This window comes from Balaenoptera borealis (assembly GCF_965194805.1).
Source record: "Balaenoptera borealis genome assembly, chromosome: 1".
Classification (NCBI taxonomy): domain Eukaryota; kingdom Metazoa; phylum Chordata; class Mammalia; order Artiodactyla; family Balaenopteridae; genus Balaenoptera; species Balaenoptera borealis.
Window position 1 is genome coordinate 118,847,401 of NC_138860.1, and position 15,652 is coordinate 118,863,052.

General features: G+C 36.0%; 1 protein-coding gene across 1 annotated transcript in view; it reads left to right on the forward strand.

The window, feature by feature from the left end:
• Window positions 1-15,652, forward strand: part of COL24A1 (collagen type XXIV alpha 1 chain) — a 412,921-nt gene that overhangs the window by 55,394 nt on the left and 341,875 nt on the right. Inside the window, exons 7-8 of the mRNA XM_082408071.1 lie at window positions 198-251; window positions 2,849-2,902. Of these exons, the coding sequence (XP_082264197.1) occupies window positions 198-251; window positions 2,849-2,902 (108 nt within the window). The remainder of the gene's footprint in view (window positions 1-197; window positions 252-2,848; window positions 2,903-15,652) is intronic.

The following is a 15,652-nucleotide window of genomic DNA, read 5'->3' on the forward strand; positions in this document are numbered from 1 at the left end:
TCTAGCCAGATTAAAGAGGATGTCTTGAGTTTCGACTCTCACCCCTGCTGATTAGGGTGAGGGGCTTCATGTTGTTTGAAAATCATCAGCTGGTAACTAGGGATGGAAAAGGAGCCCTGGAGTGAGACTCTTAGCAAGACTTGTGAGAGAGGATGCATCTCTTATCATGCCTAATATCTCGGCATTTGTTTTCCAAGGGTCCTTCTGGCCCAGCAGGTATCCCAGGTCCATCAGGAAAGAGAGGTCCACGGGTAAGTAGATGGCCTCCGTTTCTCACTTGCTGTTAGAACTGGTAGCTTTCCAGTATGTTTTTTCCTAGTATTGTACAGTATGTATTTCCCTTGGAAATCTGCCCTGGATTGGCAAAGGTAGGAAATTAGCCCTACCTTTGCCAATTCAAGAGAAGCCTGGGAATACGTGCCAGCTGTTTATTTGAGTATAAACACCCAGCCCCAAAGCATTCTCTGTGAGCACGCTCAAGAAAGATAATCAAATTTGTAGATTAGTGACTGTTTGGGTGCTACTTGTAACATTATTCTTAGTTATAAAGTGATCTCATCTGCAGTTGATAGTCCAAGGTGAGGTTCATTTACTTTGGGAAATGAAAAAGAGTGGGCGGCCTTAAAATAGTGCATTCCTGGATTACATAATGGAAAATATTGGAGCTATAAAGTAAAAAAAATAATTGTCCTGAGGAAAAAAAGCTGCCTTAAGGATAAGCAGTAGTTTCTCACATTACACAGGTCCAGCAAAAGATTTATTGCTGGGTTAGAATTAGTTTCTTTCCAACCTCAAAAAAAAAAAAAGAATGGACTTCTAGCAGAAATTCTTCAAAGAGCTAGAAAAAGAATTGTGATTGTGTGTTATAAAGACAAATGCAAATGCCATATATGATTCACTTTCTTTACTGATTTTTATTTATCATATAAACAGTATAATGAAAAATCACCCTTAAATGTTACTTTAAATGGTCCTATTCACATCAAGATCTTGTCCATATGAGGCTGAAGATGATTGCTCACTCCGTTCTAGCTGTTTAACATTTCTTTCTCTATACTTGATGACCTACCACATTCCTCCCAGAGTGTCTTCTAAACTTGCCCCCTCTCTTCCAGCCAGCAGACCATTTCTGTCCTCCTACTTTTCTGTCAGGAGACCCTGGATCCTACTTCCCTGAGGGACTGAGTTCACCTTTGCACTAATTGCATTCCCTCTCCACCGTTAAGGCTGTTCTTCTCCCACAGCATGACCTTTTTCTCTCCTTAGATTTTATCTTATTTGACAACAGCCAGCAAGTTATCTTTTTTAAAAATCCCAAACTTTCATTGATGCTAATTTTTCCTAAAGTTATTGTCCTTGCTCACTCTTGCACTGCTGAGCTTTGTGAAATAATACTTTATACCCATTGCACCCACATCTACATCAAAAACTCATTTGTTAATCCTTATAAATTTTTCTATCTGCTTTACTGAAATTTGTTTTTGAAGACTACACAAATGAGATGTCATGAAATCTAATTTTTTCCCTTAGTTTTCATCTTGCTAGATATACCTTCAGTGTTTGCATTGCTAGCACCCCTCTGCTTTCTGAAACATAATGCTCTATTAGTTCAGAAGTGAAAAGACAGATAAATAGATAATTAATAACTATTTATGTGTCAGGATGGAGGTGTAGCTGAAGAGCACAGGGGTGTGGTACTAAGCCCAAATGAGTATAGGAGGCCTGGAAACCTGGAAGGCCTTCTGGAGATGAATCTTAGTCTTCTACTTGTTGGTTGTGTGAACCTAAGTTTCCCCATTTATAAATGGGAGTAAATAACCACCTTGCAGGATTGTTATAAGGATTAGTAATAAAAAAGTAAAGCATTAACACAGTTACTTGCACAATAGTAGGTATTTAGTAAATAGAAGCAGTTATTGAATTCACATTGACAAATATTCCTTTTTTTTTTTTTTTTTTTTTTTGCCTTCTTTGTGTGGCTTTTGGGATCTTTATTCCCTGACCAGGGATTGAACCCAGGCCACGGCAGTGAAAGCGCCCAATCCTAAGCACTGAACCACCAGGGAACTCCCCAAATTGACAAATATTCATTGAGAGGTTGCTATGTGCTAAGTACTACACTGGTAATATTGAAAACAGCCTCTTTTCAAAGAATTTATAATTCTGAAACTAAACATATGTCATAAGTTAAAATAGCAATAAAATATTTAAATGACAGAAATATCCCAAGGCAATATACAACTAATTGCAAATAAATTTTACATGCAGCAATTTCTGTAGAAGTGAGTAGGAAAGAGAAATCCCTTCATGCTGGTGTAGCCAGGATTTAAAAAGGAGGTGGTATCTCAGTTGACGCTTGAACGTGATTTGGGCAGGTGTAGGGGGGCAAGGTTAAATGAGGTAAGTCTTTAAGGAACGCATGATAAAAGGCAGGGGAAAAACATAAACAAAACCCCAAGTGCAGAAAGGGTTACCACATGTTGAGAGGAGAGTAACTAAACAATTGCACTTTGTTATTTTTAGGCTTCTTACTCTGCACAAATTTTAGAAGTAGCACTAAGCAATGTGGATGGAGATAAGGGTGGTAAATAAGGGACGTAAACACCTCAAGGGCAGTGTTTTGAAGCAAAAACAGAAACCACAGTTCTGCTCTATAATTAGTCTTTTCCTAGACTGAAATATCCAAGATCTCAGAAGAGATAAAGAACTTTGTAAAATAAGATATCCATTTTAGTGAATTACATAATATTTATTTGAATGTTATAATAACCGCTGTCTGTTATTTGTATCTAGATCTGTGCTAAGAATGATCTTTCTTTTTTTTTTTTTTTTTTTTTACTATTTGCAGGGCATACCAGGGCCACATGGAAATCCTGGGTTACCTGGATTACCAGGTCCAAAGGTGAGTGATTATTAGTGAGTATCGTAAAGAAGATCTTTAACTTTTAAAGCCAACCTTGGGATATCGAGGATCTCTGTCATTTCCAGAGCATGATTCTTCACCAAGATGGTGTTAGCCTGGCACAGAGCCAGGCTCCTCTGAGAGCCCACCACACTTGGATTTATGTATAGCTAGTGGTAAAGGCAAGCACAGCCCTGCTTTGGTATTCCAAAGTCTTTTTTTTTTTTTTTTTTTTTAATTAATTAATTATTTATTTATTTTTGGCTGTGTTGGGTCTTTGTTTCTGTGCGAGGGCTTTCTCTAGTTGCAGCAAGTGGGGGCCACTCTTCATCGCGGTGCACGGGCCTCTCACTATCGCGGCCTCTCTTGTTGCGGAGCACAGGCTCCAGATGCGCAGGCTCAGTAATTGTGGCTCACGGGCCTAGTTGCTCCGCGGCATGTGGGATCTTCCCAGACCAGGGCTCGAACCCGTGTGCCCTGCATTGGCAGGCAGATTCTCAACCACTGCGCCACCAGGGAAGCCCCCCCAAAGTCTTTATTGTCAAAATATGATGGCAGTATATGGAAACCTCTGAAATATACAAATTATGATTTGAGTAATTTACCTTAAATCAAGGCTATTTTAATGTATAGATAAGTACTGAGGAAATAAAATATCATTTATTTCCCTGTTCCGCACTTACCTAATATTTTTACCTGAAAAAGATCTGTGAGGATAATGCTTATAGGATACTCATATTTTTATGAGAACAACTAACCTGAAAGCCTGTATATATATGAGCATACATGGTTGTGTAGTGCTAGCATGGTAGGTAATAGTGTGATAGATAGTAGTATAAGTATAGTAAAAACGGATGGAAGAATATATACCAGGCTGGTTAGCTTGAGAGCAGGTATGGAATTGGAAAGATAATTAAATTTATATATATGCGTAAGCATTAGGGTTTTGGTTTCCAGTAACATCATGAATATTTCAGGGTCATTAATAACCACTCTGCTTATTAATTATCTCACTCAAAAGTAACCATATAGATGTTACCATATAGATATAGGTTAAGATAGGATAGAGGTTAAGAACACAGGTTTTGGAGTCTTAACTGATTGGGGTTCAAGTTTTAGCCCTCTTGATTTGTATGACTAGAAGAAAATTACTTTAAGTGGCTTTAAGCTTCACTTTCTTCTTCTCCAAAATAGGAAAAATCATAGTATGTCCTCAGAGGGCTGGAGTGAAGGCTAAATAAATTGTGAGTAAAGCCCTTAACAGTGTTAACATGTCATAAGTAGTATCATTATTATTAATACGTAATAATGATAACAGATATTTTAAATCTAAATTTTCCAAAGTTTCTCATCACTGTCAGCAATTTTTTGAGTTTAATAAAATATCTCAGAGAGAAAAAAGACTTAACTAAAGTCTGGATATGCAACAGTGAGAAAAAAGACAAATGCCTTCTAAAGAAATGAGAAGTTTGTTCTTAAATTTGTGATTCCCTAGCCTTCACGCTTTTTTGGGGACTTGCAGGATATTTAGACTAGTGAAAGGCTAATGTAGTTGTAAAGACCCAGCTCGTGTTTTTCCACAGAGCTGAAGTTCTAGGGGGCTTGCCATCCTGCTAACACCCTGATCTCCACAACAAGAAGGAAGACAGAATGGGGGAGGGTGGGTTTCCACACATTTTGTGTTGTCCTCCACTTCCCCTGCCTTAGCCAGTAGCAAATGGGTACTTGAAACAAACAAAAAAGATAGAGAATAGGGTGAGGAGAGATGAAGGTAGAGATAGTGGAAAGCCTTTGATTTAATTGACTTCTTAAAATGTGTGTACTTATTCAGGAGAAAACACTTAAGAAAATGATGAACTTTGTAACAAAAAATTATCATTGTCCAAAGATTAAAAACAGTATATTTTTCAGTGTTGACTGGTATGAATGTGTGTCTTTGGTAAAATGAACTAGGAGAGATGAAATCTTAATCTCAAATTTCTCTTTAATATTATATTTAGTAGTGTGAGTATAATTTTGACTATAACTATTTACCAATAACATATTTTTGTGAACCCATATATTAGGGATTTTAAAAACTCCACTTTTAATTTGCAAGCAACTAACTGAACCTCTTGGGAACTTAATTGTATAGACCTGAATATTAGTCTTTAATTCATATTTAATTTGATAATTTGATAACCATGTTCAAAATAGGCAAGACTGACCATGATTTGTTTTAACTGCACATATTTGTGGAGGACATTAGATTGTGACAGGTGTTAAAAATCACCACTGTCTCTTAAATGAATCAAGTAAAGCTTGTAGCATGTGGTTTGTGAAACCAATTTTCCTAGATATTTAACATGCACTTTAAAGTAATCAGGATTAATAGAACATTCAAGGCTTATACTTTATAATCCTCTTATAGTATTTATTCAAGACAGTGCAATATAAATGCAAATTTCATATTCTCAACAATAAATTTTGACATGTAATCACAGGATTTATTTTCCTTCAGGGAACAAAAATCCCTTTTAGATTAAGGGATTTTAGAGTATAAAGACATTTTCAGCATTTTTCTCTTTTCAGTTATTGTTTAGCAAGAATAACATATAATTATTGGCCTCTAAGGAAATTGTATAAAAATTCATCTTGTTGCTTGCACAAGAAATGATCTGTCCATTTCAAAAGGGGTTACCTGAACCTATGAAAAGACCAAATTAAGGCAATTGCAAGTTTAGAAAGGTTTAACTGAAGTGGAAAACACAGTGCATTATGGAACCTTTATACAGTCATATTTGGATTAATGTGCTTTATAAAAATTGTTAGAACTGATACTGACCAGGGTTCTTGGCCTTCCCTAATCAATAGAAATTGCTAGTTCTTATATGGGGTGAGGGTAGAGGTGTGTCCAAGGGTCGGGCCAGAGGGGTGGCTTAGGTGCTTTGCCCACCCCTTTGGTGGTGTTGAGTTCATGGGGCATGCGCAGTACCGGGCTTTTGCTCCCAGCTCTTCAAAAGTGGCAGTTGGGTTTTTTTTTGGTCTTTTTGTATCTTTTATCCATAATTTGTCCCAATTGCACATGCACACAGTTATTTTTAGTCCCTGATAGTGTCTTTGTGTTTTGTTGCTTGAGGAGAGGTTTGTCCAGGTGCAGGCATTGCAGCACTGCGGCAAAGAGTCCCAAGTCCCAGCCTGTCTCAGAACCAAAAGATACTTTATATAAGTTAATGGCGTGAAGCACATAAAACACCTGGTAGAATACTTGTGTGTAGTTGACACTTAAGAAAACATTATTTCCCTTTTCTGGAGGAGCTACTTAAAGGTAACTAGGCTATTTAGAAATGCAACTTTTACTGAAAGTATCACATTTATTATTTGTTAAGAGCCACAAGACTTTTTTTTTTTTTACTTATGAATGAAAATACCTTAATATAGTAAAGAAATATGTTCTATTTATAAGACTATTTAAAAGTTTATAAGAATAAAGCTTATTTTGCTAACATACTCTAGATTGATGCAAAAATTAATTTATTTTCTGTTATACTTTTACAATTAAGTTAGTATTTATCATAAAGGACAAAAAGTGTAAACTGATCTTTGGTAGTTCTCAACTCTGTTCAAGCAAAATGACTTTTCACATATCTGTTCGTCATCTTAGTAGATTCTGAGTTACTTGAATGCAGTGGCCAGATCTTACTCATCTTTGCCTTTGTGTCCAGCCCAGTGCCCAGCATGTGTTGGGCACTCAATAAATGTTAAACTGAAACAATAAGCAGACTTAACATTAGAAACAAGGCACTGGCATCATAAGGGAATGAAAACTAGCACTTATTAAGCATCTAATTATTTTATGTATGCCATCTCATTCAGTTCCACTTCCGTTAAGAGCACTGTTCAGAGCAGGCTTTATTACCTTCTGCTTTCCACAGAAGAAAACATATTCAGAGAGGTAAGTACTTAACCGAGGTAACACAGTTGTAACTGGCATCAGAATTAGATCTGTTTTTCTCTTACACCGATTTATCTCTACTAACATAGTGAGGAGTTCATTTGTGAAACAGCACCTTAAAGAGGAAGGGTTTGGGTAGGGTAATAACCTAATGTAATTAAAGATTTTCTGAATTCATTTAGTAATAGTAACACAATATGTCCATTCCAAGGTTCCAGCTTATCCTTTGGATACTGATAATGACATGTAAAGTCCATAAAGAGTGAAACTGAACTCTAGCCTCTCAGAACTGTGTTGTTAAATTGTTAAGCAGTAGAAGAATAAAATGCCACACAAAAATTTAGTGGATATAATATAGAATTTTTTCAGCATTATTAAGACTAATTGATTTAAAACAGAAAGACTATTGCGTTCTTTAGCTGAAATCATTAGCTGAAATCAGTAGACTAAGGGTAGAAATATTGTCTTAAAAAAAACAACAACACAAGGAAGTGAACTCTGTTTCTCTATTTGCTAGAGAGAATGACTTTTTTCTTGCCACCAAATGCCTTCTGGGTCCACAGTTCACCATATTTACTTATTTAATATGAACTTTATTTGCAGGGTGCTGGACATTTTTTATTACTATTAATTAACACATGATCAATTATGCAGTAGATCTTTGGACATGAGTCCAAATGCAGAATCTAGATCTTTGGCCTACCCTACACTTATAATTCTAGTCCAGGCAATCTATTTGCATCCAGATAGTTCGTTTCCCAAAAATGCTTCTTAATGGCAGCTTAAAACCTTCCCATGGACATTCATAGCTTATATTACTTTAGTCAGGTTCAATAGCTCCATCAAATTTAATCCAGTTAAATGAAAACATCTAACCTTAATAAGCTGCAATAACAATGTCCCATTAGTAATATTAAATGAGATGTTACCAATAATGTTAAATATTGAATTTCCAAGGAATATATCTTTGTGCTGTTTTATTCCTGGTTTTGACCCTCTGCTCCCATGTCTCCGTCATTATTTCTCTAAACTGAAAGTCCCATTTTCCTTGTGTGTGAATTAAATAAATGTGTTGAGTATAGATGCTGACCCATTGTAAGAATTTTTTACTGAGTCAGATTGCTATGAAAAATTTTCAGTCCAACATTCTGAAAATGTAAAGTATGATAAAATGGTGAAGACTGAGGTGCTCCTATTATTCTACACAATGTAGGGACCTTTTTGTAAAGGACCAGACAAATATGACAAATATATTAAAATTTTTTCCTTCTAGCTATCAAAGTCTATTGGGTTCATGTTAGAAGGATTCAGGAGCCAATTTGAAAAGGCTTCCACTAGCCAAAGATTGGTATAATTTGAGCATCATTAAGGATAATAACTGTAGTGGATTGAATCAAAACAAATATCTCTAAATCCATGAGTTATAATGTAGTTAAAAACAGACAAACCCTCACTGGTCACCTGTAGAGGATGCTGGGGAATTACATCTATGAGATTGTCAAATTCTCTGACACCAATTGAATATTCAACAGTTAAATTCAATTCTGACACTACCCCAATTTAGTGTCAGACTCCACAGATTTAAGGGCTCAGTCCCACAAGACTCCACACACTTGAGATGCCAGCAACAGATGGGTTGCCCAGGCTACTCACACTTCTGCCTGGCTGACTACACGTTCAGGGATTCCCACAATCTCTTCCTCTCTCCCAGGTTTGATATTTTTCTAGAACAGCTCACAGAACTCAGGAAAACACTTTAATTAGGCTTACCAATTTATTATTAAAAAAAATACAACTCAAGTCACTAAATGGTAGAGCTGCATAGGGCAAAATATGGAGGGTGGGAACCCGGAGCTTCCATGCCCTCCCCAGGTGCGTCATCTTCCCAGCACATCAGTGTGTTCACCTACTGGAAGCTCTTGGAATGTCTTTGTTCAAGAGTTCTTAAAACCCAGTCTCTACCACCCACTCCTCTCCCTGGAGGTGGGGGAGGGAATGGGGCTAAATTCCTACGCTCTAATCGCTTGTTTGCCTTTCCAGTGACTCGTCCCCATCCTGAAGCTCTCTAGCTCCCCCTCTTCAGTCACCTCATTAGCATAAGCTCAGATGTGGTTGCAAAGGACTTGTTATGAATAACAAAAGACACTCCTATGACTCAGGAAATTCCAAGGGTTTTAGGAGCTCTGTGCTAGGAACCAGGGACAAAGACCAAATGTATATTTTTATTATACCACAATGTCATTATTTTGAAAAATGGTAAATAGAAGAAAAATAAAGGGAAAGAATAAATTTTTTCTTAACAAATTGCCTTGCTTTTCTTATAGAATTGAACCTTAGTGCAACCAAATAGTTGACAAAGGGAAGTTTCTCTTTACAGAAAAAGCTAGCAAATGAAGAAAGAATACTAGAGTTAGAATCACCATTTTTGCAATCCTGATGAAGAAAAGGTTGAAAACAATAGAAACAACTCAGGAAGTCCAAAGGCCTTGAAGCAGGAGACTGCTTGGCAGTCTTTGAGGAATAGCTGAATGAGATAAGTGGTAGGAGATAGATCAGAGAGATAGCAGGAGCCAGATTATGTTGAATCTTGTAGATAAGAATTTTGGTTTGGATTTTACTCTGTGTTGGATATTTATTGGAGAGTTCTAAGTAGAAAGATGACACCATGCAATTTGTGTTGTAGGAGGATGGTTCTGGCTATCACAGAGAATAGATTGGGGTAGGGGAAGAGTAGAAATAGGGGCACCAGTTTGGAGACTACTTCACTGGTCTACCCAAGCTCACGCCATGGGTGAGGATGGCATGGACTAGAGTGTTAACAATGGAGATGGTGTAAAGTGGTCAAAATCTAGATGTATTTTGAGGTACAGTTAACATAATTGCTGATGAGTCACTTACATGGTGTGAGAGAGGAGTCAAAGGTAATCTAAGGCTTAAGCAGTTGAACAGCTGGTATTGTGGGAGCTGCCATCTACTGGAATGAGGAGGAACGTGATTTCAGGTTTTTACTTGTTTTGTTTTCGCCTGGGAGGAAATCAGGAGTTCATTTCCATTAATGTTTTAAAAGAACCAACTTTTGGCTTTGTTACGTTTTTCTATGGACCATATAATATTTCATTGATTTTTAGCTCTATTCTAACATAAGCATTTAGAGCTATGAATTTCTCTCTAAGGACTGATTTAACTGCATCCCACAAAATTTGATGTGTTGTGTTTTCATTATCATTCAAGTTGAAATGTATGCTTTCTTCGTTACTCATTGGTTATTTAGAAGCATGTTGTTTATTTTAATGTCCATCAATGAGAAGCTTTTCTAGTGATCTTATTGTTACTGGTTTCTAATTTAGTTCCACTGTGTTCAGAAAGCACACAATGGAAGAGTTTAATCTTTTAAAATTTATTGAGGCATTTTATGGCCCATCATGTGATCTATCTTGATGAATAGTTCACATGAACTTCAAAGGATTGTGTATAGTGTTCTATAAATGTCAGTTCGATTATGGTGGTTGATGGTGGTGGTCAAATTTTCTCTGTCCTTACTAGGTTTTTTCTTGTCTAGTTGTTCCGTTAATTACTGAGAGAGGTGTGTTGAAATAGCCAACTCTGATTTTGGATTTTATATCTTTAGTGTTTAGGAAGTGTTTAGTTAGTGTTTGCTTCATGTATTTTGCAGCTCTTGTGTGATGCATGCATATTTAAGGACTATTATGTCTTCCTGATGAACAGAGCTTTTTATCATTATCAAATATCTCTGTTTATCTTTAGTAATACTCCTCTTCTTGAAGTCTAGTTTGATAGTAGTAGAGCCACACCAACTTTTTAATGCTTATTGTCTGCCTGGTATATATATTTCCTTTCCTTTACCTTTCTATATTTAAAGTGCATCTCTTATAGATACTGTATAGTTGGGTCTTTTATATTTATCTTGGCTTGATAATCTCTGATTTTTAATTAGAATGTTAAGTTCATTTACATTTGTGTAATTTTGGTATGATTGGGTCTTGGCCTTCTGCATTGTCATTTCTTTTCCATTTATCCCAGGTGTTCTTTGTCCCTTTATTCCTTTTTTTCTACCTTCTTTTGGGTTAATCAAATATATTTTAGTATTCTATTTAATTTCTCTTGGCATTTCAGCTGTATCTCTGATTGATTTTTAGTGGTTGCTTTAGGGATTACAGTATGCCTTATTAACTTACTGTAGTTTACTTAGAGTTAATATGGTAATATTTCATGTAAAATATAAGACTCTTGTAACATTACAATTACATTTACCTACTGTCCTCCCATCCTTTGTGTTCTGTTATCATTTATTTTACATCTATGTCATTATAAACCCAACAGTACAATGCAATAATTTCTGTATTAGCTCCTATTCCTTCCTATAGGTCTGAGTTTCTATCTGGTGCCACTTCCCTTTAGCTAGCAGAAATTCCTTCAATAATTCTTTGAGTACAGTTCTACTGGTGATGGTTTCTCTTGGTTTTTGTTTACCTGAAATTTATTTTGTCTACATTTTTTTGAAGGATAGTAAACAAAATTTTTGTAGAGTAAAAAATTCTTGGTTGAGAATGTTTTTCTTCCAGCAGTTTAAACATGTCTGATGTTCTCATATTTTGGCCTTTACTGTTTCTGATGAGGATTTAGCCAACATTTTTATTCCCCTCAATATAATGTGAAATTTTCCACAGGATGTCTTAATGTTTTTCTCTTTGTCTGGCTTTTAGCAGCTTTACTATGATGTCTGTAGAGGTGGTTTCCCTTAGATATTTCTTTGGGCTTCACTGAATGTCTTTTTACCCATAAAACATTTTTGTAAAGAAATTTGGGACATTTATGGCCATTATTTCTTCAAATAATCTTTCTGTCCCATTATTTCTCTCCTTTCCTTCTGGGACTCCATGTATGTTATACTATTAATATTGCCCCACAGGTCACTAGATCTTTGTTCATTTTTGCCATGTATTCTTTTTTTCTCTTCTTCAGATTAGATAACTTCTATAGATCTGCCTTTAATTTCATTAAACTTTACTTCTGCCTTCTCCAATATGATGTTAATCTCATCCAGTAAATTAAATTTTTATATTTAAGATACTGTATTATCAGTTCTAGGTTTTTAGTTGACTCTTTTTATATAGTTTTCATCTGTCTGCTGATATTTGTCTATTCACTCATTATGATCATCTTTTCCTTTAAGCCCTTGAACATATTTATAATAGTTAATAAAATCTTCAACTGCTAATTCTAACTTGTAGGTCCTCTTGTGGTCTGTTTGTATTGACTGCTTTTTTTCTTTACCTCAAGTCAGATTTTCTCTTTTGCATGTCTAGAAAAATTTGATTACATACTGCATGTTGTGGATGATATGTGGATCTTTAGATGCTGTTACCTTTCTTTTTAATACTTTGGAGACTTGATTTTTGTTCTGTAGGCACTTAAATAACTGGCTCATCACCTTAAATTTGTACAGGTTTGGAAACTTTTATTTTTTTATTGGCATTTAATTGCTTTACAATGTTGTGTTAGTTTCTGCTGTAGAACAAAGTGAATCAGCTATATGTATACATATATCCCCTCCCTCTTGAGCCTCCCTCCCACCCCTCTAGGTCATCTCAGAGCACTGAGCTGAGCTCCCTGTGCTATACAGCAGCCTCCCACCAGCTATCTGTTTTACACATGGTAGTGTATATATGTCAATGCTACTCTCTCAATTTGTCCCACCCTCCCCTTCCTGCCCCCTGTGTCCACAAGTCCGTTCTCTATGTCAGCATCTCTTTTCCTTCCCTGCAAATAGGTTCATCAGTACCATTTTTCTAGATTCCATATATGTGCGTTAATATACAATATTTGTTTTTCTCTTTCTGACTTACTTCACTCTGTATGACAGACTCTAGGTTCATCCACATCAAGGTTTGGAAACTTTTTTAAAGGGCAGATCTGTTTCAGTTTCGCTTACAGTATTAGTGCGAGTCCATTAGTCCAAGAATATAGTATTTGCTTCTAAAGTATAACTCTCCCTCAATTTCAATGGAAAGGTATTTATCAAACTATTTACCATGTTCTTCTAAAATGATGTGGCTCAAACCCCAAACTTTCTCCTGTAGTGACCAGCAGCTGAAATTTGTTAATTCTTTCAGCCTTTTACTTGTTGATTTCTGCTGAGTTCTTTGGAATCTATCTCATGAAAACACATGTCAGGATCAGCCAAGAATTGAAGAAAATCTATATTCAAGCTTTGGGGGAAGCTGACTTTCTTTCTTTCTAGGATTTTCTCCCTCAGTTTGCGGTCATTTTGGTACTCCTATGCTCTCTCCTCTGATACCACTAGCCAAAAGGTTTATGTTTTTCTGCTTGAATTCCAGCCACTCTGTGCAGACTGGGAAGTGTCTTTAGGAGAAAGACTGTATAAATGTGTATTAAACCAAGTGTGGTTTCTTCTTTCAAGAGTTGAATCCCCTCCAGCCCTGTTTTTTATTGTTCTCCTGTGCATTCAAATAGTTGTTTTACATATCTTGTCCTGACTTTACAATTGTAATCTTCAGGAGGATTAGTTGCATACATGCTACTCTGCCACTATCTGAACCAGAATTCCCAAGAGTTCCTTTTTGATCGTATTCAATTTGAGAGGACTATTTAACATCCAAGTGGAGATATAAAAAGGGTGTATGGATCTGGAGTTCAGGGAAGAGATCATAACTAAAAATATACATTTCAGAGTCATCAATGTATATATGGAATTTAAAGCTATGGAACTGATGCGGTCACCTAGGGATGAATGTAGGCAAAGAAGAAAAGTGTCCAAGGACTGAGTCTTGGGGTACTTCAGAGTTCAGTGTATTAGGAAGATGAAGAGGAACTAGCAAAGGAGACTCAGAAAGAATGACCAATGAGGTAGGATAGTGGTAGGGACAAAAGCCTGAGTAGAGTAGGTCTAAGAATGGATGGAGAGGAAGAAGTCTTTTAGTTAACATAGACAACTTTCTAGGAGTTTTTCTCTAAAAGGGAACAGTATAATGGAGCAGAGAAGGGAGATGTGGGCACAAGGAAAGTTATTTTTTAAGATTGGAGAAATTACAGTGTGTTTACTTGATGATGGCAGTTATCTTAGAAGTAAAAATTAAAATAATATAGGGAAGACAGTTCACCAATAATGTCCTGGTGAGAGACAATGGGGGGGTTTGGTTATGAAGGCAGAGTATTTTGGAACAGGTTAAGGTGAGGTGTAGTGGATTTGGTTATGAGAGCTTGTGAAAGGTGAAAGCAGGATAACCATCTGAGAGTAAAGAGAGAGAAGTTTTGAAATAATCATCTATGAAAATGGGAAAGTGAATCGACTGAGGCAATTACTGGACACACCAAAAGACAAAGTAAAACAAAATCAATGTAAGAAGTCATGAATTTCAAGTGAGATTTGTCAGCATTATTGTTTTCTCTTAATCACATTCAGCTGCTAGGGATAGAGTCAAAGTAGGTAGAGAGTTTATATTTAAGATTTTCCAGGTAAGCTTGTAAGACAGAGGGAGAAACAGGCAGTGGTGTCATTTATGTATGCAAGGAAGAGATTAGAATATAAGACACTGGTATTTAGGCTAGCTAGGGATGGGAAGTGAGACCCTGTGGGGGATGAAAGAGTGAAAATGTGATGGGATCACATATTAGCAGTTCCAGTGGGTCAAATAATTGTTAAAGTTATAAGGGCTTAGAGTGAGCTAAAAAGATAAGAAGTGTTGGTTAGAGAGTATAGTGCTTAAAATTGAGATTATGGAGCTTGTGCAGTTATTGCTAATATTAAAGCCAAGAATATTCAAGTGGTGCTGCCTCAAGATTATGTCATTTAGTGTTTCCTTTATGATACTCTACCAATTTAGCTCATTCATACTCTGAATTTTTAAATTCCAAATTCTTTCCATTAAAATTTTGCTGCACCATCAGTAATTCACTCAAGAGTTGTGTTCTCTGCTTTTCAAGATGGCCATAATTGTAAAATTTATTTTAATGATTGTATTTAGTACTGTTATTTTTAATACTAACTACTAACATCTATGTAATCTATAGGGGATTTGATCATAAATCTTTCAAGCTAATCTAAGTAGGTATTATTATTATTCCCGTTTTACAGAGGAGGAAATTCAGGTTCAGAGAGATTAAATGACTTGTTCAGTCTTTTCACTCTAAATCCCAATGCTCTTTCCATTATATTGTGTGGACTCCAATCTGATAAATTTGTTGGAACATCTTAACGGGTCTAATACCTTAGGGAGTTTCCCTCCTTATACAGAGAGCCATCTGGAGATCCATAACAGTCTAAAAGAGCTACTCTGATAATGAGGATTTTAGACTATAGCAGATCAGTAAGATAGGTGGGACTTTTGGAATCCTTGAGTAGTAAAATGTAGGCAACTTCCTTTTCTTCTCATTCATACTCAAAAGGAGGATATATAGCTCCTTCAATAAAAGTTGTGTAGGAGTAAGTAAAAGTCAGTATTGAAGGTCAAAGTCAATTATGATTAATTTATAAACATTATTTTTAATTCCAAGGAGTTTTTGAAAAGCCAATCAAGTGTGGCTAAAAGTGTGTCAGGAATCATAGAATAAATAAATAAATAGATAACAAATAAGTAAATATGATTTCCCTCATAAAAAGGAGGGAAAACGACAGAAATTTTGGAGTATTTTCCTTAAATGCAGAAAAGTATGCCCTACTTCCTTGACATTTCAGGCAAACTTGGCATGTTCAATAATCTCTTCCTCATGCATTTTATACTAGGATCAGTGCACAACTGGCCAGGTTAAAAGCATTTTCTTCATACTGACTTAAA